Genomic DNA, 23,109 nt, shown 5'->3' with positions numbered 1-23,109 from the left:
CCCCATTAGCCATTGATGCTCATTAATATTTTCATATTTTCCACATTTGTTTTCAGGACCAGCCTCCCCCATATGCACCTAGTGCACCCCCTGAGGACAAGAAGACAAAGTAGAAGCTTTATCACAACCTTTCAGCCCCCCCACTCACTCACCCACCCTCCTACTCCTCCCCCAGCACTTCAAAAATAAATAAACAGCAAACGGCTGATGACAAAATACGCTCACCCACATGGAGAGGGACATTCTTTATCTGTCCTACAGCAACGACTTCATTTGTCAGCATGTCCACACGTCCAGTCTGTATGCAGTGGAGTTTGGAGCGGGTCACCAGGGTGCAGTGAATGGACTCGCTCGCACCATTTCCCCCAATCTTTTTTTTTTTTTTTTCTTGTCTGGTTTTATTCCATGAGCCGTAATCTTTATGGTGTGATGTTAAGGGCCATCATAACTTTCTTTAGAACATCCATGACTGGAGTTTATAATCCCACTATGGTGACTTGGTCAGCTGGTGTGTATAATGCGCATGAGACCTTACTTCTCACCCCTGTGGCTCAGTCAATTAAAGAGACTTACTGGATTATCATGACCTCTGCATTTTGTGAGACCGAAATTTACTCTGCTGGTTTGATAGAAAACCAGTCTTGGAGAATCCTTGATTGTTGCTGATTTGTTTCCTCCCATTAGTGAGAGAAAGTTCTAGCAGTTGAGTGGTGGCTTTTGTGAGCAGGCCATTGAATAAGATGGTCTTGAGCGATAATGGTAAGCATGTGATGAGAGCGGCCAGTCAGGTAAAGGTTTGGGTGCCATTTGTCAGATGACTAGCAGCAAGGCTCTGGGAACCTAGACGATCTTCAGCACAGGAGAAGGCAGGTAGACGTCCTCTTGCCGTGTTTTTTTATTTAACCCCCCTCTCTCCTTTTTTTGATTGAGGCTTATCTTATACATTATTCTGTTAGAAATTATCTTACATTCCGATTTTTAAAAATTTGGGGAGAGGCGGCGCTGCACCCTTTGTCAGAAATGTACAAGCATTCAAAACTGTAAAGATTTTTACACTAACTATTGTAGGAATATCATGAACCATTCATTGTGCTTAGCCTGAATGGACAGTTTGCAGTTGCACTTTTAATCTTCCTTAACACTTCAGTGTAACTAAAGTGAAATGAAGATACTTGGCAGTTCTTCTGTTTTAGGTAAGTTGGTATTGACAGGTTATGGGAGAATTCATACAATCCTGATCTGTTAATGAAGTTAAACTAACCCTGGTAGTGGCTTTTATATTTAATTCAAACATGGCATAACTCATTTGCTGTTGGGCTAAATGAATTTTGTTGCCTCAAGTCTTCTTATAAAAATCATTCACATTGTTGGTTTTGTTTCGTTTCTGCTATGTTTGTGTTGTGTGCTTCTTTTCTCCCCTAATATTCTGTTTTATTCTGTAGCTCAGTTACAGTTAAAGAGAGTTGCTACTGGGGGATATATATATATATATATATATATATATTTTTTTTGGAACGTGTAAAATTTTGTGGTGCACTTTAATAAAAACATATTTGGCATTTCAGGAATGGAACACAGCTTTGTCCAAGTGTTGTTATGCAAGTAAAGTGGATTCAATACTGGAAAGTTACATGCATTTGCTAAACCCACCAATCCCATCACAAGGTCTCTGGCAACTGGATTGGGTTCAGGGATTTGGGATGACAGTCCATGCCAGGGCACACTCACAAATGCAGTAGCAGGTGTGCCAGTTAACATGGCCTGCAGAATGAGATGTCCACGAATGGGCAGATAACATGCTGACAACAAGTAGGTTGGGAAATGACCCGTATCGGTGGAGGCCTAATGCTGGTACCAGCCTGGCACAGCCACCTTGCTACTGCTACTAACTAAATCACTAGGAGAAGACCAGGAGGTCCCATGCAGCATTGGTGACTTTAACTGCAGGCTGTCAGTAGTGCCATGTTGCACAATTTTCTGTTTGTACTAAAGTAGTTAATCTAAACCAGTGGTGGCGAACCTATGGCACGCGTGCCAAAGGGGGCACTCCGAGCCCTCTCAGTGGGCACGCGCGCCGTCGCCCGAGCACAGAGTTCGTTACTATAAAGCCAGAGGAATGCGGGGCCGGACTGCTCCCCTCACCGCTCCCCCTCTTCACGCGCGCCAGAGGACGTTTCTCACATCACCCAGCAGCCCAATGGGAGCGCGTCCTTCCTCTCCTGTCTGGGGTAAGGCGGGTGGCACACATGCTGCAGCCTTTTGAGCCTGTGATTCTCGTGGTGGGGTTGGAGGGGATGTGGTATAGCGGGTCCACAGCTCAATACTGAAAAGGCCAGTTTTAACAGATAATTGCCGCACTCGCGGCTTAAAGGGGGTTATGGTAGAGTGGCCGGAGCGGTTTCCGGGAGCTTTGTGATGCGGGCAGTCCTCGCTTAAGCGCACAGGTGAAGAGTCGTCCGCATCTGTAATTATTGCCGGGAGTTGCTAATCGCCACACCTGATCCACGACCCCGTAATATATAATAGAAGCGGGGGGTGGGGGTTGGCGGAGCTTAATAGGGAAGACCTGCGTGAAACACTTGAGAGGATCGAAGGGATGACAAAGGACAGCACAGTTAGTTATGAAAATGAAATCCTTAAAGTGTGGAATTCTCTGCCAAATAATCTTAAATCAATGAAGGCACTTGAGATTGCTTTCCTTACTTTGTTTGGAACATCTTATGCTTGTGCGCAGCTGTTTTCAGCTTTGAATTAAATCAAATCTGACACCAGAAACGGACTAACAGATGACCTGAGTGCTGCATGTGTTGCTCTCAGACTTACAAAGTATGAGCCAAGGTTAGACAAATTATCAGCATGCATACAACAGCAAAAAGCACATTAATTGTTCAAAAGCATACCGAATGCAAACTTTTACCTTTCAACAAAAAGTTGTTTGTATCATTGAAAGCTCCGTTATTATGTTTTTCTTTTAAGACAAAAGATGTTAATGTATGAGTGGCTTTTCTAAACTAAAAGCTCAGTAGATAGATAGACAGACAGAGCATCAGCATTGGCAGTCCAGTACAATTTATCATCCAGCTGCACTCCCAGGTATTTATAGGTCTGTACCCTCTGCACACAGTCACCTCTGATGATCACGGGGTCCATGAGGGGCCTGGGCCTCCTAAAATCCACCACCAGCTCCTTGGTTATGCTGGTGTTCAGTTTTAGGTGGTATTCAGGTTAAATTGCCATGTTGGCACTTTGCGATAAATAAGTGGGCTTTGGATTGCAGTTTGGGCACTTGGTTTCTAAATGGTTCGCCATCACTGATCTAAACCGATGGTTATTCAAAGGTGGATTTTAAAAGCAAGTGATGAACTTCCAAAAGTACGAGATGTAGAAATTGTCATGGTCGCTCTATTATATAAAACAAATCCTGGGATGAGACAAGACGTTTTCAGAGAGAAAATTTCAAGTCCCACGAGACGAAACTGTGTGCCAAGACATTCGGAAAATAAGGAAAGTTATAATCAGCCCGTAGCAAGTGGAACTGAGGACCTAACAGGTCCAAGCAGGGGCCGAAATAAAAGACAAAGAGTAGAAGACAAAGTAGAACGTCGTAGAGAGGTTCAAAAACGTTGGTGTGATACACATGCAGAGCAGGTTAGAGATTGTGAAAGTATTAAAATTCAAAAGTCTCAAAAAACTAATAGTAAAGATTGCACTAGCACTAAAAAACAAAGTGTTACTCGGTGAAATAACAGAACAACGAAAAGAGATCGAATATATAGACATAGGCGATATGACAGAAGCATGTAGATATTGTTCGGATTTAAGTTGGAGATTTGTAGGTCATCTAATTTGTGTTGCCATCAGGGAAAAGTAGTGTTTCTTCCAATGAAGAGGCGTATCTGCGAGAATTAAAAGATTTGTTATTCAGTGAAAGCAAAATCCACAAACACTACAGGCAAAATATCCGAATCTACAATAATCTGTGTTCGCATCATTCGATGCTCAAAACGTAGATTTACACGATTCAGGGCCATACACTATGAGAATCTGCGGTCCAGCAACAATTAAAGTTACTACAGGTTTAATTTCAAAGAAACCACAATTCAGTCAGGTTTATATTTTATGATCGTGGAGAAGCGATGCAACATAGAATCGAAAGAGTTAAAATGATCGGACGTATTAGAAATTCTACAGCTAATAATGGATACACGACATACGTCCAAAAGTATCGCACTTTACACAAAATTTTTCTGAAAAACACAAAATAGTTTTCTTGGATTTCTATATGAATCCAAAAGATCACGCTCGCATATTTAATAAACCAGCATGTGACGAATTGTTAGAGATAATCGTTTGAAAAGACAGATATCAAAAACAGAGTTGATATTCGCATTTATCCAAAAGCACAGCACGATTCAACACAGGCGGCAGATCTGAGAAATGACAAGCGTGCAGGGCCCACACGGGGGTTGGCGAGTAAAGCAAGCAGAGGGCAGAGCCCCCTAGTTTGAAAGATCAAAATGTAAAGCGCCGACCCCAAGCCTTTACAGTATTTAGAGTTAGAGCTCGGTGTGGGTCAACAGGTGCACCACAGCCAAACTCTCTAAAACGTTCCTTTAACTCGATGGGGAAGAGGCCACCCCAGCCACAATGTGGCTGTTATCTGACAATAATACAAGGCATTATGGATTGGATGGTGAGCCAACCACCATGATAGTTAGAGAACAAAAGCTGGCAACACTCTGGTAGCACATCTCCCTTTGCCTCAGCATTTGCACAACTATCAGTAATTGCTGTCTTGTTTTTTGTTACCATTTCTGTTATTGCAGTAAGGTCTCTGTATTTACAGGGGTCATTCTTATTGTGTCAGTGTTGTCGATGAAAACTGAAATCCACAAGTACTGTACTATGGTTCTCACTTAAATAAGCAATTTGAAATGTTTTCATGTAAGCGACTAGTGTAAGGTATTTAAAAGATACCAACAAGACTTGGATCTGTAATTAATAGTCACATTTAAAACAGTAACTTTTTAGTAGGTATACAAGTTTACATGCCAACAAAACAAAGAAGCAACTTAACAATTACACATAGACAGTTTAAATGAATGGAGAAAAAAAATGGTGTACCAGAAGAGGTTAACTGCTTGCTGTAGGAGTGCCTGCTCCTGTAGATAAGAAGGGTCAGTCGCGGCGGGGTTGGTGGAATTTCAAAATCTTGCAGAACCCATGTGAAAGGCACCATATAAATACAATGTATTATGATAGGAAGCTGTCTTTTTTTTTAATTCATTCTACGCTACATGATAAAGAACACTCATTCCCAGCAGCCTCGAGATCACTGCACAACACTCTGGGACTGCTGAGAGAAAGAAGAGGAGGCACAGGATTTAAAAAGGAAGTGGTAAGCCGGGAGGCTGGGGATCAGTCGTTTTGTTCGTCTCTTACTGTATTGCTTTTCACAATTCCTTTTCATCTGGATTACAATTATCATTGTGCTAAGCGATTGGAGAGTTTCTTGTTTTTTCTATGTCTGGTGCCTGGCTCATTGGTGTCATTTGATCATTTGAGGGCTGAGGCAGTGATGTCAATTCAGCCACTGCCTTCCGTCAATGCGGCGAGACTCTGAAGCACTTTGTTTGAGTATTTAAAGGTTCAGTGGTCGTTGAGGCCGTGATCCTGCCTCTTGTCTACTGTTAATTATTTATTTAATATTACTTCTATGCTTATTACATAGGTAGTGTAGTAAGGTACACTACCTCCCCTCATTACGGACTATATAAGCCCCAAAGCATACGTGCAGAATTCTTCCACATTGAAATAGTCATTTGCGGTTGTAAAAACGCCTTTTCTTTAAACAGTAAGCCATGGTAATGTGAGTGGTGGTATATACGGTAGAATACACACAGTGCAGGTAAAATACAATAAAGTTAACTTCGCCCATGCTGCGTGACATTCCCTGGCACTGTTGTACCCATTCAATGATTCATTCCTCTTTAAACAACACTTACCTCAATAGACAAGCAGGCCCAACACAGCCACCTGACAGATGAGAAAAGCAGATGTGTGCCAATGCATGACTTCCACACTGTGACTTTCACAGGACGTAAGAATCCTATCTTGTTAAAAAATGTGTATTCTTCCCCAGCTGTACAGCAGCAAGAGTTCACCTATGCAAAAGGTGTGTAAATATGCCAGAACTAAGAGTGTTTCCTTGTCGAGTTGTTATGTCCACAGCCTTACAAAGACTTCACTTTGAAACTGACTGGAAAGGCCTAAGGCTGTGTGACCGTCAATTGTGTGCCAATGGCGATCCTTAATAAAATCAATTGTTATTGTGATTCCTTAAAAATAATGCCTCACAACAATCAAACCAGCTTTGTCCTATCCTACAGCATTCTTCACAAAGATGTGCAGCTTCTCGTTCAGCTGATGCTGCAGTGGACTTTACAACCCGATGTTAAGAGTGGTGACCAGCAGGGGTCAGTGGTAGGGCCGCTGATAGATATAGATATATATATATAAATAAATGATTTAGATAGGAATATAAGTAACAAGTTGGTTAAGTTTGCAGATGATACCAAGATAGGTGGATTAGCAGATGATTTGGAATCTGTTTTATCATTGCAGAAGGACTTGCTATATACAGAAATGGGCAGATTTGTGGCAGATGAAATTTAACGTCAGTAAACGTAAAGTATTACACATAGGAAGTAAAAATGTTAGGTTTGAATACACAATGGGCGGTCAGAAAATTGAGAGTACACCTTATGAGGATTTAGGAGTCATAGTGGACTCTAAGCTATCAACTTCCCGACAGTGTTCAGAAGCCATTAAGAAGGCTAACAGAATGTCAGGTTATATAACACGATCTGTGGAGTACAAGTCACAGGAGGTTCTGCTCAACCTTTATAACACACTGGTGAGGCCTCATCTTGAGTACTGTGTGCAGTTTTGGTCACCAGGCTACAAAAGGACATAGCATCGCTAGAAAAGGTCCAGAGAAGAGCGACTAGGATGATTCCAGGGCTACAGGGGATGAGTTATGAGGAAAGATTAAAAGAGCTGAGCCTTTACAGTTTAAACAAAAGAAGATTAAGAAGTGACCGGATTGAAGTGTTAAAAATTATGAAGGGAATTAGTCCAGTGGATCGAAACTTGTATTTTAAAATTAGTTCATCGAGAACACGGGGACACAGTTGGAAACTTGTTAAGGGTAAATTTCGCACAAACATTAGGAAGTTTTTCTTTACACAAAGAACGATAGACACTTGGAATAAGCTACCAAGTAGTGTGGTAGACAGTAAGACGTTAGGGAGTTTCAAAACTCGACTTGATGTTTTCTTGGAGGAAATAAGTGGATTGGACTGGCGAGCTTTGTTGGGCTGAATGGCCTGTTCTCGTCTAGAGTGTTCTAATGTTCTAACTAAAACGGGCAGATTGTGTATTTTAGATTAACTGTAGTGCGTATCCACTGAACTGCAGGGCACAATTTACTTACCTCACCAACACAAGTACGGCAGAGATGAGAGCGGTCAGGAAACTTAGTTAGAAATGAATCCATGAATCAGTTTTTGCTCATATTAAAGGTTCCCCTAATATTTTCATAAACTACTGATAAACTTACTTACTATATGGCCAACTTTCCTGCTCTTTGACCCTGGCACCACACAAAACTGATAACATTGAACTGTTGCCCAGTTCCTCCTCTTTGCTTACCTTTGCTCCTTACAGAGCATTTTACAGCACAGTAGCTTTAAGATACCAAAGATAAATGAAGACCAAACTTCTGAGTTTCTAACAACCAACTGCAGCTAAAAATACTCATTTCACACAGTGGGGTCTTCCCAAACCTGTATCTTATATTTTTTAATTAAATATTTATTACAATTGAAAAATAATATGAAAGCATTCACGTGAATTTTAAAACCTGAGTTTTCAAGTAACATATTCATTTCAGCTGATTTCTATTTGATCATTTAAAAATCATCAGTAGTGCAAATTAGAAGATGGCAGAAGTACCGCGCCCTGCCTAGCATGGTCACACTCGACAGTGCCGCTGGCTTTCACCAGAAATGGGCCAATAATTAGAGTTCAAAAGGTTGTGGCGACTTGACGTGCTTCTTTAATACAGGCCATATATTCAGATCACCTCCTCGTCTGCCCACGTCTTGGACAGATGTTCTCAGTTTTACAGGATAGACGTACCACATGACCACACCCGAGGGGTTTATAGTGACGGTAAAATTTGTGGCATCACTAAGGTTTTGCACCATCTCGCCAGTGAAAACATCATGAGCCTGAGGGAAGAAAGGAAACAAAAAATAAAGATTTTCTATTAATTATGATAATGTGTTGGTGGGCTACTACACAGAATATTGTGCGCATGGCGAGAGCCTTTGTCCAGTGGTTTGAGGGGATTTCTCCTTTTTTTTGATCCTGAAACTGTACTTCGTATTTAAGTGATCGGCTCTGGGCACAAAGATTCTAGCATTGTAACTGCCAAATGAGATTTTTCATGTCGTAACTTGATAAGAAAACCAGTTTTTTGCCGGCTTGATTGGTTTCCATCACGTGTTTAAGTTTATCGTTCCATAGTCATCCAGGACTCTGAACTCTTTACGTATTCAAGATGGTGATGGCTGGCAGTTTTTAGGGATTCAACTTGAACTGAAACAGTACAGGTTCAGATTCTCTACTTGGCTTGAACATGTAGACAAAATATCTTCGAATACTGTTCAGCATGAAACGTGCTACATGTGAGGAAAATTATGAGCCGCAAAAAGATTTTCAATGCTTCTGTAAAGTGCTGCATTTGTCTTAATATTTTGAAGGGGAGTACCACATTTTCATCAGCATTTCCTTCCAGCTAATTTTCTGCAATGTCCTTTGCCTCACAGAAAAATGCTCTCCTGTCCGCAAACTTAAGTCAACCAGGCCCCTGCACAGAACCTCCATCCTTTAACCCTGATGCCCCTAAAACCCGCCAAACTACAAAGAATGCCAGCTTTGTTATTTTCACATGCATACTCGCCCACAGTCATATGGCTTACCATGTAAACACCGGAGGTGTAGTTCAGATTCTTCAGCGAAGTCTGGTACCGGTAAGGCATGTCTGTTCTACGGCTGAAGAAGACAACAGCACTGGCAGATTTAGCTAGTGGACGCAAATACACCTCGATGTTACTCTTCTCCTGAGGGGGAAAGAAAATGATTGAGTCTACAAAAACAGTTTACTCTGAATGCCAGGACTGTTACCTCAGTCAGCCGACAGATTAAACCTGACACCTCCAAGTTCTGATACCCAAAATTGACCCTTCGCCATCTTCAATCTGTGGCCGCAAGCGCTTGTTGAAGAGCACACTAGGGTTTGTTGGTTGCCGTAATAATAATTAACCTCTGTTAACGGGTTTCCTCTTGATAGCTATCTATTACAATAAAAAAAAAAGTCCTGCAACGAGACTTTTTGGAAGGTTTTGTAAAATCCCGCGAGACGAGACTTTGGCCATGAGATTTTTTTCAAGTCACGCCCTCCTCTTAACCATATTCAACCACGCACAAGGTCCTGTCACCTCTCACTCGTGTGAATGCTTCTAACAGACACCATTTCCTGCGCTCTCAGTTCTTATAAATTTAAACTTTTCCTCACTAAGTTCCCAATTAAAGAAGACGTGTTATGGCCAAGTCTTATTGAAGAATTTTATCCCGAAGGGTTATAAACAGAAAAAATGAGTACACGGGCAACCCTAGCACCGAGAAACGATGAAATCAAACAAATTAACTCCATAGATGACAATCTGTTACACTGCAAATGGGTTAAATGTGTATCAATAGACTCTACTGAAACAGTTAGTGGTGATCGTGTGGAACATGAAAATATCAACTTAAAATATCCAGAAGAATATCTACAACCGTTAACCCCGTCCAGTCTTCCTCCACACAAACTATTGCAGAAAGAAGGATGTACTACAGTTGGATACATCTTCAGGGGATAACAGACAAAAAAGGATCTTGATATGCCATTCGTATTAAAACGTTTACAGTTTCCTGTTAGAATAACTTTTGCAAAGACAATTAACAAATCTCGGTGCCAAACATTCAAAAAAGTTGTTTAATTTAATGAAGAGAAAGAAATGAAAATTCACTCACGGGCATGTTGCACGTTGCATTCTCAAAATGAAAGTCCACACACAGAATCAAAACTCAATGCGTGTTTGACGAAAATGTAATTCAAAAAATTGTTTTTACTTGAAGTTTTACAGTAAAAGTGTAAATTTAAAAAGTATTTGTGAGTTAATTTCAAAGCCAACAAAACGAAATCATATTACGTAACGAATAACTCTTAACACAACATGAAACAGAATTTACTTTCAAATGATCACGTTTTACTATTTTTCAATATGGCTAATTACTTGCTGTAATGTAAAATAGTTGTATTATTCATATGTAACCATTCCCGTGAAAATAAAAATCTGTTTAAATTGTACATCCGCATCCCCATACCCGAGCGACAGAAACGCAAAGAGGCTAGTGGCTAGCACAGACCCGGGGGTTGGCGAATGAAGTGAGCAGGGGGCAAAGACCTCTAGTCTAAATTTAAAATGGTATCACTCCTTCAACCTTTCCTCCAGGGTGGCGGTTTTTCTCATTGTGCAATTGTGTTTACTTTATTTGTGTAAAGCATTAATTAAAATTAAATTTCTTCACTACATACTGCATCTGCCCAGGTCCATTTGTAATAATTCTACTGACCGTAGGGTGTCTGCAATCTCATTTTATTAGGAACATTTTTTATTGCCTTCTTTAAATCAGAATTGTTAATAACCCCTAAACTGGAAAAATTCCTTTAGATCATAAACACTCTGCTCTCTGTGTCCCGGGACTGTTTTGGGATACCTGGTCCCAAGAACACAGTAAAAGTAATTTGTCAGAGCGGCATGATAAATGGTCAGCAAGCGAGCCCGTTAACATGTTGACAAGTTTCAGGCTGGCGTGTTTATTTCTCTGCCAGATGTGATTTATGCTAATGATGTGGTGCCGCTCGGGGCAGGTGGTGCTTCAGTTTGCCGCCCTCCAACATATCTGAATATGTTAACCTATTTAAATTGAAAATTAAAGTGATGTATAGAGAAAAATTGATAAACTTTGCATAGATTTATTTATATATAGAGAAACAGCAATAATTTCACATATATATTTATAACCATCAACTAGACAAGAATATAGTATAGACGCACTGATAAGCCGGGTTCTAATTATTAGTTTAATATAATTACACTGCGAAGACCAGAACCAGTGTAATGTACAAGTGATAGGTGGGGATGTTTTCTGCGCAGAGCAAGAACACAATCAGTTTGTTAACATAACAAACTACTAATTTACAATTTATAATTTCATCTTCCTAGAAATCATCATCTGTGTAATGTGTAGGTTTATTTTTGTTACTGCCTCATAAATTTCAACTGCTGTGTTTGATGCCATCAGAGATTTGTTAATCAGAGAATACGACTTTTTTCGTTCATGAGTGATATTTTCCTGACCCCTACTGCTTACACACGAATTGCATTGAGCCTTTTGGTCAATAACGCCACCCCCAAAAATGTGCTATCGCCCCCTCCACCCACCCTAGCTACGCCACTGGTAAGTCCCAGATGAATGTTAATATTTGGAATTGGTACCTTGATGACTCGGCGACCCTGAATGCCCAAGGGGTCCTGATCGATTGAGATCAGCATCTTGTTCTGTAGAATTGCCCGTGCTTCATCAGATAATGTGCGCAAGTCATTGGACATGAAGAGTGGTGCTGCCAAAATTGCCCAAAGAGCCATCTGAGACTTGGATTCCTCCAGACTGAGGCCAAAGTTGCCTATGATTAACTAAACAAAAATATGAAATAAAAGGTCATGCTTAGAAATTCAGTGCAAGTTAGACTCCATCAAACGTCTTTTTTTTTTTTTTTTAGTATGAAATAAAAGCACACCATATCTGGATCATTCCACTTTCCTGGCCCAGCGGCAGGCTGTAGCACATCCTGGTTGTTGAAGAACCAGTCCACAATGCTCAAGACGCTACCCCAGGAGTCCTCAATGTCATCATAATTCCTCCAAAGGTTACAGACATCACCTAACACAGTGTAGTTAATCTGAGAATGAAAGAAAGAGAATGAATCACTCATAAAAGTAAAGATTAAGGGATACTGACGGTCAGTGTCATGGCTGATTTTAAAGATGGAGTGGTAAGCCCGCCTTCCCTCAAGTGGTCGTAGTCACCGGAGGTAGTTGGGAAAGTTCATGGATTTGCTGTGTTGAGAACTTCATACTGCCGAGATAGTAATGAGGTGTACTCTGTTGTGAACGGACATTTAAAAAGGAAAAAACCCGCACCATGTGGTTCACTTCTATATAAAAAAGTTAAGCATAAGTAATCTAATTATGAAAATCATTAAGTTTCCCCCTCACACAATTAAAAAATATATTACTGGCAATATTAGTCCCGAATGAGACACATTACCTGCATTGTTGAGGGAGCGTCAGTTGTGGCACTACGGCCATGTGGTGCGATTCCCTGGGGGTGGTCCGGCTCACAGGATCTGAGCGACTGGAGCAGATCAAGGGGACACCCATAATCAATAGTCATTTCTGGAGGGTGGGACTGGACCGTGACTGCCTGGGGGGTTGCCAACTGGGATCCCGAGCCGTTTTGTCATGTGATGGATGCTTCCCACCCTGAGCTGACCCGACTGAAGGATTCTGCATTTTGAAGCCCTAGCCGATTCACTCCTTCGCCTGTCTCCTTGGCTGTATCGTGAACTTGACAGTGGCTTACACTTTGGCAGATCTTTAGCTGCTTTCTCCATCTTTATAAGGTCTTTCTCCCTTTTGGTTTTTTAATAGTTTGCAGGCTGTTCCACCTCAGTTACAGAACGTCTCAAATGGAAAATAAAGAGGGCAAACCAAACACCACCGCCAGTGGACCGCCATCTACTGTAAGACATCCAACTCTCCTGTGTATTTGCCTCTTTAAAACACACAAGAGGGACAATTGAAGTAAGAATACAAAGGTAAAAGGAACAAAGACAAACTAAGACTGGCTGCCTCTCACTTCCTTCCTACTCAAGTAGTTGCCCATATTGAAAGTTAAGCCGGGTCACCCACTTGCTCAGTTCTCAAGTGCCCACACAAAACAGTCCCTCGGTTTTTTTTTTTCCTCTCTCTCATTTGCCCCCAGCCAGTCAGCTTTAGGTCAAACTCCCCCTCTTGTCACTGTCTTGGCACTGCTTTAAAGTCCCTCGTAAAATTGCTATTAGAGTAGCCTTCTGTGTTTCAATACGCTCGGCCCCCCAGCTACCAGCTTTCTTAAAAGGCCCGAATGAAAGAATCTCCTGCTCTGGATGTATTCTGGTCTCCTGCTGTTTTGCCACTGCTCTAGAAGCTCCTCCAATGTTTGGTCCACACGTCTTGGCCATTGCAAGACCTCCATAAGTGTTTTGTTCTCTTGTTAAACACATTTTAACTTAAACACAGGAACACGTTTACTCCTTTGAATGGATTTTATTTGGATGTTTTGGCAATTGTGCCTTGGCACATAACAGGTTTTAAAAAGTGTTAGTACTGCATAAAGCGTGGTACAGCAATGGCACTACCATTTGTTGTCATTTTCAGTTTGCTGCATGTATTTATTATTTCTTGCTAGTTATTATTCTAGTTTGCTCTTTGCTTTGTCACCTTTCATTTTTTAAAAGCTGGTCCTAATTCCCTCACTAACAACATTAACGTGAGTGCCCCTCGTTACTACCTTGACTAGTCTGTTATAATGCAGACCTGTGGAACCATTCCCACCACTTTCTATTCCCTTCTATGTTCAATTCAACTTCAGCTTTGGACATTTTCAGGTCACTCCAGTGTCTACGTTGCATGGACTCTAACCTGCATCTCCTCAAAACGCCTCTCCCAAGGAGCTCTAGGGCAGCTTCAGAGTAATTCCTGTCACCACAGACAGCAATGCTGAGAATTCTTAGTAAGACACCCTTATTGGTCTGCTGATCTCAACCCACCTTCCACCACAGTGCCGGAATCTTGGACTCATCTTGTCTGTAAGGCTACTGTCAGAGTCATTACCAACACTTTTTATTGGCTTCTTTGAAATTGCTGGCATGGTTGTCCTGCAACACATGAAATGGAAATGGTCCACAATTTTCCATTTCCTCTACAAGTGTGCATTTCAGAATAATATTCAGTCTGCAATATTGGCAAAATGCACAACAAAAATTACTAAAGAGAGTAACAGGGTGACATAATCCTTATGACCAAACTCAATGCCCCCAAATGTCTTGAGAAGAATTACGAATGAAGTCAAGTCTTTGCACAGACACAAGAAATTAAATCGGGCCTAGTTGAAGTAAGTGTTAAAAATTCCACTAAGATAATCTGCTAGGGCGGCACGGTGGCGCAGTGGTAGCGCTGCTGCCTCACAGTTAGAAGACCCGGGTTCGCTTCCCGGGTCCTCCCTATGGAGTTTGCATGTTCTCCCCGTGTCTGCGTGGGTTTCCTCCGGGCACTCCGGTTTCCTCCCACAGTCCAAAGACATGCTGGTTAGGTGGATTGGCGATTCTAAATTGGCCCTAGTGTGCGCTTGGTGTGTGGGTGTGTTTGTGTGAGGGTGGTTCCTGCCTTGTGCCCTGATAATCTGCTATAAACTAAACTTCTTCAGTTTTTAAAAGCATGAAGTCCAAAAAGAAATAAATGCAATGTAGGTCCGACAGCTGTGTCATTTACAACACTTCAGTTTATTTAAATTTAACAAATGCATGTTTTTAAATCCTTTACTGAAGACATTGGCAATATTTTATTTCTTTTTTATTATTATTGTTTCCTCCCACAGTCCAATGACATGCAAGTGTCCCTAGTGTGTGTGTGTGTGTGTCCTGTGGTGGCTGGCGCCCTGCCCAGGGTTTGTTTCCTGCCTTGCGCCCTGTGTTGGCTGGGATTGGCTCCAGCAGACCCCCGTGACCCTGTAGTTAGGATATAGCGGGTTGGATAATGGATGGATGGATGGATTATTATTATTACCAGGCTTCTTTTAACTTCACCTGTTTGTTGTCTGGTACAAATCTTGTAAATCGATATTTAACCAACTTCCTATTGTGCAAATGATTTGAAATTTTGCACACTTACTCACTTCCGGTGACAATACATGAATCAATAATCAGTTTCACTAATTGATCAATTAATCCATGTTAATTAAGAAATGAAATTTTCATATGAAGGATAGTTCAAGGTTTCACCAATAGATGGCGCTAGTAACAGATAGAAATATTAAAGGACGAGTTAAAATATTGATTACAAAATTATACTAAAACAAACCCAAGACTAAAAAGTTGAAAATAATATATACAGAAAAAAGACTTTTTAAAAACCACGCTTAAAGTTAAAAAGTGTACTAAAAAAAAAAAAGCGTGGGCGCTTGAAGTGTTTTTTTGAATGTTGATTGATGAAAAGCTCCCACCTTTTACTTTACACGTGATGTATTTACGTTTTAGTACACTGTTACCCTTAATATAAGCATGGTTTTTAAAAAGTATTTTTTATATATATATTTATGCATCATAATAAACCACAAACCAATAAAACACACTCACACACCCCAGGAGCTTAGACTGCCTCATCATTTTGGAAAGACGATGCAATATCATCATCATCATCAGACTCACAGCCCCTATGCTGCGTGGTGAGATTTAATATTGAACTTTAACACTGAACTCTTTTAAATGTAATCATGTCTCTCACACCTCCTCTCAGACACAGGACCCCCTTTTGATAAGAAGGCGGCCCGAGTGGACAGGTAAAGTTCAAAAGCAAGCAAGCACGATTATCTCTCTGTAAGGAATTATGCTAGAAATTTAGCAGATCATTTGTATTCATAAGTGACAAACTCTGATAAGGGGTCAGTGATCCTAAAATAAAAAGTCTGAGGTTTTGTTTTTTTTTAATAGTTTACAAAAGAGAATAAAATCTAGAAAACAGAAGTAATGTATGATAATCAAAACACACTGACACCAGAGTTTGATGCAGCTAAATGGCTTTTCTGTTCCAACATCATTGCTGAATGGCCAAAAAATAGTCATTAAAACGCCATTGTCTTTGGTAGTGACATGTGAATCAACGATGACCCCTGGTGGTCAAGCGGTATGCCTTAAGTGCAACTAGCAGACCTTGTGATTGGATCATTTGAAAACTAAGAGGCAGGCTTAACTGACAAGTGTTATTTGTTGTCTGCAGATGCTGGCGAGTATAATCAGTTATTAGCAACAGAAATAAAAACCCAACAATGCAGCACAGGAGGAATGTAGCCGATCGCCTGCTGCTGCCACTGCACTTTAGATGTGCACTCTTCTTCACATTAAAGAATTCCTAGATAGTATGTTATCTAAGCTCTGTTGAAATATTTTGTAAAACACTTTTTAATACATAAAATAAAAAGCTTTCCAGTACAGAGGAGTCTAAACTGAAATAAAAAATTTGTGACACATTAGTTTGTCTACTGCAAAAATGAATCGACTACAGTTATGTAACAAGACGTTAACAAAGGCATCTTTTGGCCCTCATACAAATTATAAAACATAAATAGTTTATTCTTCTGTGTGCAGTGTGGCATTTGATATGCTGGTAAAATTACTTGTTAATATGAAGTTTTGTACTGAAGTATGCAATATCAAGAGAAATGTGTCTCACTTCAGACTGTTCCAAAGTTAAGATATTTTAGTAGGCCGCACTGCAGAGACGAATAAACACTTCACTGATGTTTTAGAAGTGTTAGGAAGACAAAAAGAATAGATGCATTTTTGCAAAAATCAAATTTTAAATGAAAAAAAAAAATCTCAAAATAATAAAACACAGTGTGTCTTTGTCGGTCCCGCAAGTTAGTGCGTTTGGAAAGGCTCTGGCTATACAAGCGCCAGTCATCACACACCACTTTTCACCACATAATGATGGCCTGCAACTTGAGGCTCACCTTTTTTAATCATTCATTAAATTTACCAATATTTGATATTTTGATTTAGTGCTGGCAGGGGAAACAAACTTTTTTAATCCCAGATAGTAAAGGGGAATAGAGTAAATACTGGAAGATGTCTAAAATAATACATAGCTACACAAATTACTCCTTTTTGTGTGGGGTATTAACTCTCAATGAAACAAATACCATGCAGTATATTATACAGTATACAGAACTGAATCAATTTACTAATTTTTACACCTGCTAATCCAATTTAGGTTTGCAGGGAGCATGAACACAAGGCAGGAACTAATGGCATGGCCAGCCAAGCTCAGGATGTGCTCACACCTCACACTTGCCCAATTTCAGTGATGCCAGGCATCCTAACATGTTTTGGAATGTGGGTAGGGAAAAAAACACACACACAGAAAAAATATGTAATTTTATATACCAGGGCAATTGGAGAGCATGATGGCACAGTAGTGGTTAACAAAGCTGCCCCACAGTTCCAAGAGAACAGTTTTCAGTCTTGGTCAAACAAGTGGTCGATGTGAAGTTTGCATATTCTTCCCACATTTGTTTGAGGTTTCAATTCAGGTAATCTGTTTGTCCTCCCACATCCCAAAAACATGCAGTTTAGGTTACTATTCAAATAGATGTTAGCCTCTTTTCTGTTTTTTTGCCTTATGCCCACTATTGCAGAGGTGTGTTTGGGCTTCTTGTGACCCAATCTTAAAAAAAGAGTTCTGAAAATTGATCAAATGATGGTGCAATATTAACCCAATAATTTTACAAATACTTATTTATTCATGCTGTTAAAAAGTACACAGCTACTGTTTAATTTGCAACATTATGATTGCTAACTTTCTCCACCGACCACACTACCACAACCATTACTCCATTCTGTGACTTTCCTCAAGCGCCTGTCTACAGGAAACTCTAGATATACAAAGGACAAACAAAAGTACGTATCAGAAAAAATGGAAAAAGGAACAAGGTTCTAAAACACACGTTACTTCGTTTTAACTGTTTCCTAAGGATGGGCAAAGCACAATTTTTTTTTTTATCTTTTTCTCTAAAATAACTTTTTTCTTTTTTAGAGACAAATGCATCCTCGCAGGTCTCTGCAGGAATACTCTGGCAAATTCTGAAGGCTTTCTTAAGAGGACAGATTATCTCATATCTTTCCCATAAAAATAAATCGGAAACCAAGTAGGCATCAGAGTTATTCAGTGAAATTACCAGAATAGATCAAGAACATGCCAGGTCTCCAAATGAGGCCCTGTTTAGGAAAAGATAGGCTCTGCATACAGAACTCAACCTCTTGACAACAAAAGAAACAGAATAACTAATTTTTAAATCGTGACATCATTACAACGAACACAGAAAGAAGGCTAATAAGATCTTAGCTCAACAAATCCATGTTGGAAGTTCACAATGCAATATCAGTAATCTCCAACAAAGACAGAGACAAAATCATTGACCATAAAAATATAATGCACACATTTAGAGACTACTACAAGTCCTTATATTCTACTGATTTAAAAGAACACAAGACACAATCGAATGCATTTTTTGATACATTACAGATACCACAGCTAGATACTCTTAAGTGCAGAGGAACTGGATAAATCTCGGACGTTATCACAATTACTAGACACTATAAACTCAGTTCAGAGTGGGAAAGCAGCAGGTCCTGATGGCTACCCTGCTGAATTGTATACAACAAATTTCAGTTAAGTTACCTCCCCTCTTATTAGCAACATTTATAGAAGCCAGTGACAAAAAAAATTTCTACCTTAAAAACTTTGAAAAGCCTTAGTTACCATTTTTCCTAAAAAAAAAATAAATAAAAATGAGAACTTATTACAATGTGCATCATATAGACCAATCTCACTTCTGAACAATGATGTTAAGATACTCCCCAAAGTCCTAAGTTAGAAGGGTTGAGAAAGTGCTCCCTTCAGTAATTTCACAAGACCAAACTGGTTTTATTAAAGAGAGACACTTAGCTTCCAGTCTTCAATGCCTATTTAACATAATATATTCACCCATAAAGTCTAACACCCCAGGGATATTATTATCTTTGGATGCAGAAAAAGCATTCAATATGGTTGAATGGGATTACCTGTTCACCACGTTGCATAAATTTGGGTTTGGCCTGAACATGTGCCTGTATTAAATCACTGTATACCAGTCCAGAAGCTTCAGTTTGTATTAACAACATTATTTCAGAGTACTTCAAACTAGAATGTGGTACTAGACAAGGATGCCTCTTGTCACCACAGCTATTTGCAATCACCATTGAGCCATTGGCTGATCACTTTTGAAATGTGTCAAGAGATAAAGGTTTTTTTTTGATAAGGACTTATCATTAAATATTAACTATTGCTCTATGCAGATGATATGGTACTATATATATCTACAGTATATATATCTCAGACCCATAAAATTATGTGCCTGCAGCCTTAACTGTATTAGCAGAATTTATTTATTTTTTTTTGAAATTGTATTAATTTTATTGCAATCATTCCATACAAATCAAGCAATTTTTACAAAAACTAGGATTAAGAACAAGTCGACCCCCACCCTTGTCCTTATCATCAACATTAGGTGCATAAGCATTTATCAAAATCATTTTACAGTTAGATAAGTCTCCCATGACCATTACATATCTCCCTTCAGGATCCAATACTACATCTGATGCTACAAATGGTACTGTTCTATGTATGAGAATTCCCACACCTCTAGTTTTCTTTGTAAAACTAGAATGGAACATTTGGCCAGTCCAGTCCTTTTGCAGCCGGAACTGATCCTTGCTTAGTAAATGGGTCTCCTGTAAAAATACTATTTTAGCTTTTAAACCTGTTAGGTGAGAGAGTACTTTCTTTCTCTTTAATTCGTGATTCAGACCTTTAACATTCCTGCTTACAAAATTAACTGTCCCATCATGGAGACATTAATTTCTGAATTTTTGATGTCATTTTATAGTCTTAATTGGGAGTGAGACAGCTTTAACCTTAATTTCCTATTTCCCCAAGAGTTATTGCCATGCAGCCTATTGTTACGTTGGTAGTTATAGTTATAAAGATTAAAAGGATAGATTAGATAATAGATATAGCCTGCTCTCTTCCTCTCCCCCGCCTTAACCCCCCACCCTCCCATTTTGCCTCCCCACATGAGGCTGGACCCTACTTCACGCAGTCCCAGTCCTCTGACATACCCAGAGACAGAGCATGTCCAAAGCAAAACAAGCCCCCACACAGCAGCGTTTTAGGATTAAAAAATAGAGATATCTATTACCAATATAGTCTAAATATGTATTAGCAGAATTTCAAAAGATATCTGGACTCAAAATTAATTTGAACAAAAGTTAACTCTCCAACAAACATTAGATTCAACATCTTCCCTTTTATCACTGCAAATGAGTTTATATACCTAGGTGTCAACATCACAAGTAAATATAAAGCTCTTTTCCCACAAAATTTTGCTGTTTTCATGGACAAAATTAAACAAGACGTGCATAAATGGTCTACCCTCCACCTTACTTTAGCAGGAAGAATTAACATTGAGAAGATGAATATCCTCTCTTAGCTTCTGTTCCTATTTCAAAACATCCCCATATACATTAATAAAGATTTTTTTAAGAAATAAGATTCAATAATAACCTCATTTATTTGGAATTTGAAAAATCCATGCATTCAAAAGGCGACCCTATAATGACTTAAATCAGAAGGTGGTATGGCTCTATGTAATTTTCAGTTTTCTTACTGGGCAGCAAACATACAAGCTATAAAAACCTGGACATTGACACAAATAGATGAATGCACATTAGCTTGGTCTTTAGCAGACATGAAATCCTGCAATACTTCTTTAAACTCCTTGCTTTCTACACCAGTAAATACAAGGTATCCTCAATATACCAACGGCCCAATTGTGCTTCATTCACTCAGAATATGGAACCAATGTAGTTAGAGAATATATGTTATCCATGGCACCTCTACATGATAACCACTTTTTTCCACCCTCTGAAGCCCACACAGTTTAATGGTTGGAAAACGTATGGGATTAAATAATTTAGAGATTTGTGAGATATATAAAAAATACGAGGGGTGTTCAATTATAAACAGGAATTTTCATGCTCTGTTCTTATAAGGTAGACCTGACTCGTTGGACAAACACACACATATACAGTATGAACTTGTCGTTAGTAGTACTAGCTGCTCTTTCCCCCCTTCCTATCAGTTGTAATGAACATGTCGGAGCAGGAGGTGGTGCACAGCACATTATTATTCAATTTTTGACAAATGAAGGAGTCATTTGTGATATCCTGTGTAGTGGGAAGTGGCCCCAGCCTACACTCTGGACATCTGATAGTTCATGAACCGAACGGGATCAAATGGAGAGATGAGACACAGACAAAAAATGAAGGGTGAATGGTGCAAATTTATTTACAAGAGCGCTGTACACAAAAAAATGTAGTAGTGTCAGGTGGGCATTGAGACACAGTTCTTCAACCCTGACTCTTCAAAAATAAAAACAAAAAAAAAGGAAAAATATGGTGTATTTACAAAAAACAGTGCACTCCTACAAAAACTACACACACACGCTCCAATAATGAAGGTTGTCTTCTTTTATCCCTGGTTCAAGACGTTCCTCCAGCAGGAAAGAAATATGCACAAAAACAAGTGTGTGTATATACAAAAATAAAACAATTGCACCAAAATCAAAAACTATCCCAGCACCAAATAAGTATATATACCTCCACCAAAATAATCACTAGGAGATATATAACTCTATATACAAAAAGAATATATACAAAAGAATATATGCAAAAGCCGCCAAAATTACAACTGCTCCTACAAATAGCTCAGCAGTGCTTATTCCTACCTCGCTCTTAGGTCCACTGACGACCCCTGTTGGCCGGTAACTCTTTAAATATAACCAACATGTCTACCTCATGCACCTATCCCGGTAGACGGTAGCGCATTCACGCCACACGCCGCGACACGCCCCGAGCAACTATGCATTTAAAACCAAACTCCTGCGGGTCGCGCGCGTGTGTAAGCCCTCCGGTACAGCCAACGGCTATGCTGAGCTCAAGCACGACCGTGGTTGACTCACCAGTAAGTAAAATCATTTCTCTTAACATTATGGGATCCCCATCTCTGACTCAATCAATCAAATGCCGGCTTTCTCTTTTAGGCGCTCCGCACTTTAAACCGCCTGCGAGGACACCGGAGTGTAAAAATGAACACATGTGGCGGAGCCCGTACTGGCCATTATACCGGCCACACGTGTGTCCAACACCCCGCGCCTCGCAGCGCTCACCCGCTAGACGGCCCCGCATTTCCGCGACAGCGCCCTGAACACACCAACGGTAAGTGCACTTTCTTATAGCGAATATAAATGCTGCTACATACTTAAATTTGGTAAGACGCGACCCGCGCATTACCACATCATTCTACCTCAGATTTATTCAAAACTTAAACAACAGTTCGGGGATGAGTGTCTCTCTCTGTCTCTCTCTCAGTCTAGAGTGTATGATTGGTGCAAGTCATTCAGAGAGGGACTATCATCTCTTAGGTCCACTTAAAGTATTTTTAAGAGGGAAGAAATTCAAGTCGAATGAGGAGGTTATTGACGCTGAGCAAGAATGGGTCAACATGCAGTTAAAAGTCTTCAACTCTTCTAGGATTTAGGAACTTCCTGCGCACTGGAGCAAATGTATTGCAGTGGCAGGAGACTACACAGAAAAATAGCATGTAAGTCGTTTCATTATATTCAATAAATAAAGCATAAATTCCTGTTTATATTTGAACGCCCCTCGTGAATACTATAAAAACATATATTTTGCAACAGGTAAAAATTCGAATGTTGGCAAAGAAAGAACAAAAACAAAGCAGATAACAGTGCCCCAGATAAAGGGTGTATTGCTGTTATAAAAGATAGAAAATGCAAAGAACTGCATTTTTTGCTTTTGTGAAGTTATCTTAATGCCCTTTAAAAACCCTTTACAGTATACAGCACATAGTCAGCTGAAGGTTAAATGCCAGCTCCAACAGACAGTTATAACTGGGAGATCGCAGGCTGTTGTGAAAACTTGAAAAAGAACGGAAAAGA

The 23,109-nt window shown here is 39.8% G+C and overlaps 2 protein-coding genes across 5 annotated transcripts in view; one reads left to right on the top strand and one right to left on the bottom strand.

The window, feature by feature from the left end:
• wbp2nl (WBP2 N-terminal like) overlaps positions 1–1,369 on the top strand; it is a 47,516-nt gene extending 46,147 nt beyond the window's left edge. For both annotated transcript variants that reach the window (XM_039765654.1, XM_039765653.1), the window contains one exon: positions 57–1,369. In XM_039765654.1, coding sequence (XP_039621588.1) covers positions 57–113 — 57 coding nt within the window. In that variant the 3' untranslated portion in view covers positions 114–1,369. The remainder of the gene's footprint in view (positions 1–56) is intronic.
• A 6,475-nt stretch (positions 1,370–7,844) lies between these two features.
• Positions 7,845–23,109, bottom strand: part of naga (N-acetylgalactosaminidase, alpha) — a 42,352-nt gene continuing 27,087 nt past the window's right edge. For all 3 annotated transcript variants that reach the window (XM_039765648.1, XM_039765645.1, XM_039765646.1), the window contains exons 5-8: positions 11,975–12,136; positions 11,673–11,870; positions 9,048–9,188; positions 7,845–8,294 (exon numbers count right to left, since the gene is read on the bottom strand). In XM_039765648.1, the coding sequence (XP_039621582.1) occupies positions 8,082–8,294; positions 9,048–9,188; positions 11,673–11,870; positions 11,975–12,136 (714 nt within the window). In that variant the 3' untranslated portion in view covers positions 7,845–8,081. The remainder of the gene's footprint in view (positions 8,295–9,047; positions 9,189–11,672; positions 11,871–11,974; positions 12,137–23,109) is intronic.

This window comes from Polypterus senegalus, chromosome 10 (assembly GCF_016835505.1).
Source record: "Polypterus senegalus isolate Bchr_013 chromosome 10, ASM1683550v1, whole genome shotgun sequence".
Taxonomy (NCBI): domain Eukaryota; kingdom Metazoa; phylum Chordata; class Cladistia; order Polypteriformes; family Polypteridae; genus Polypterus; species Polypterus senegalus.
The sequence above is the reverse complement of the archived record's forward strand: the minus strand, read 5'-3'. Positions and strand labels throughout refer to the sequence as shown.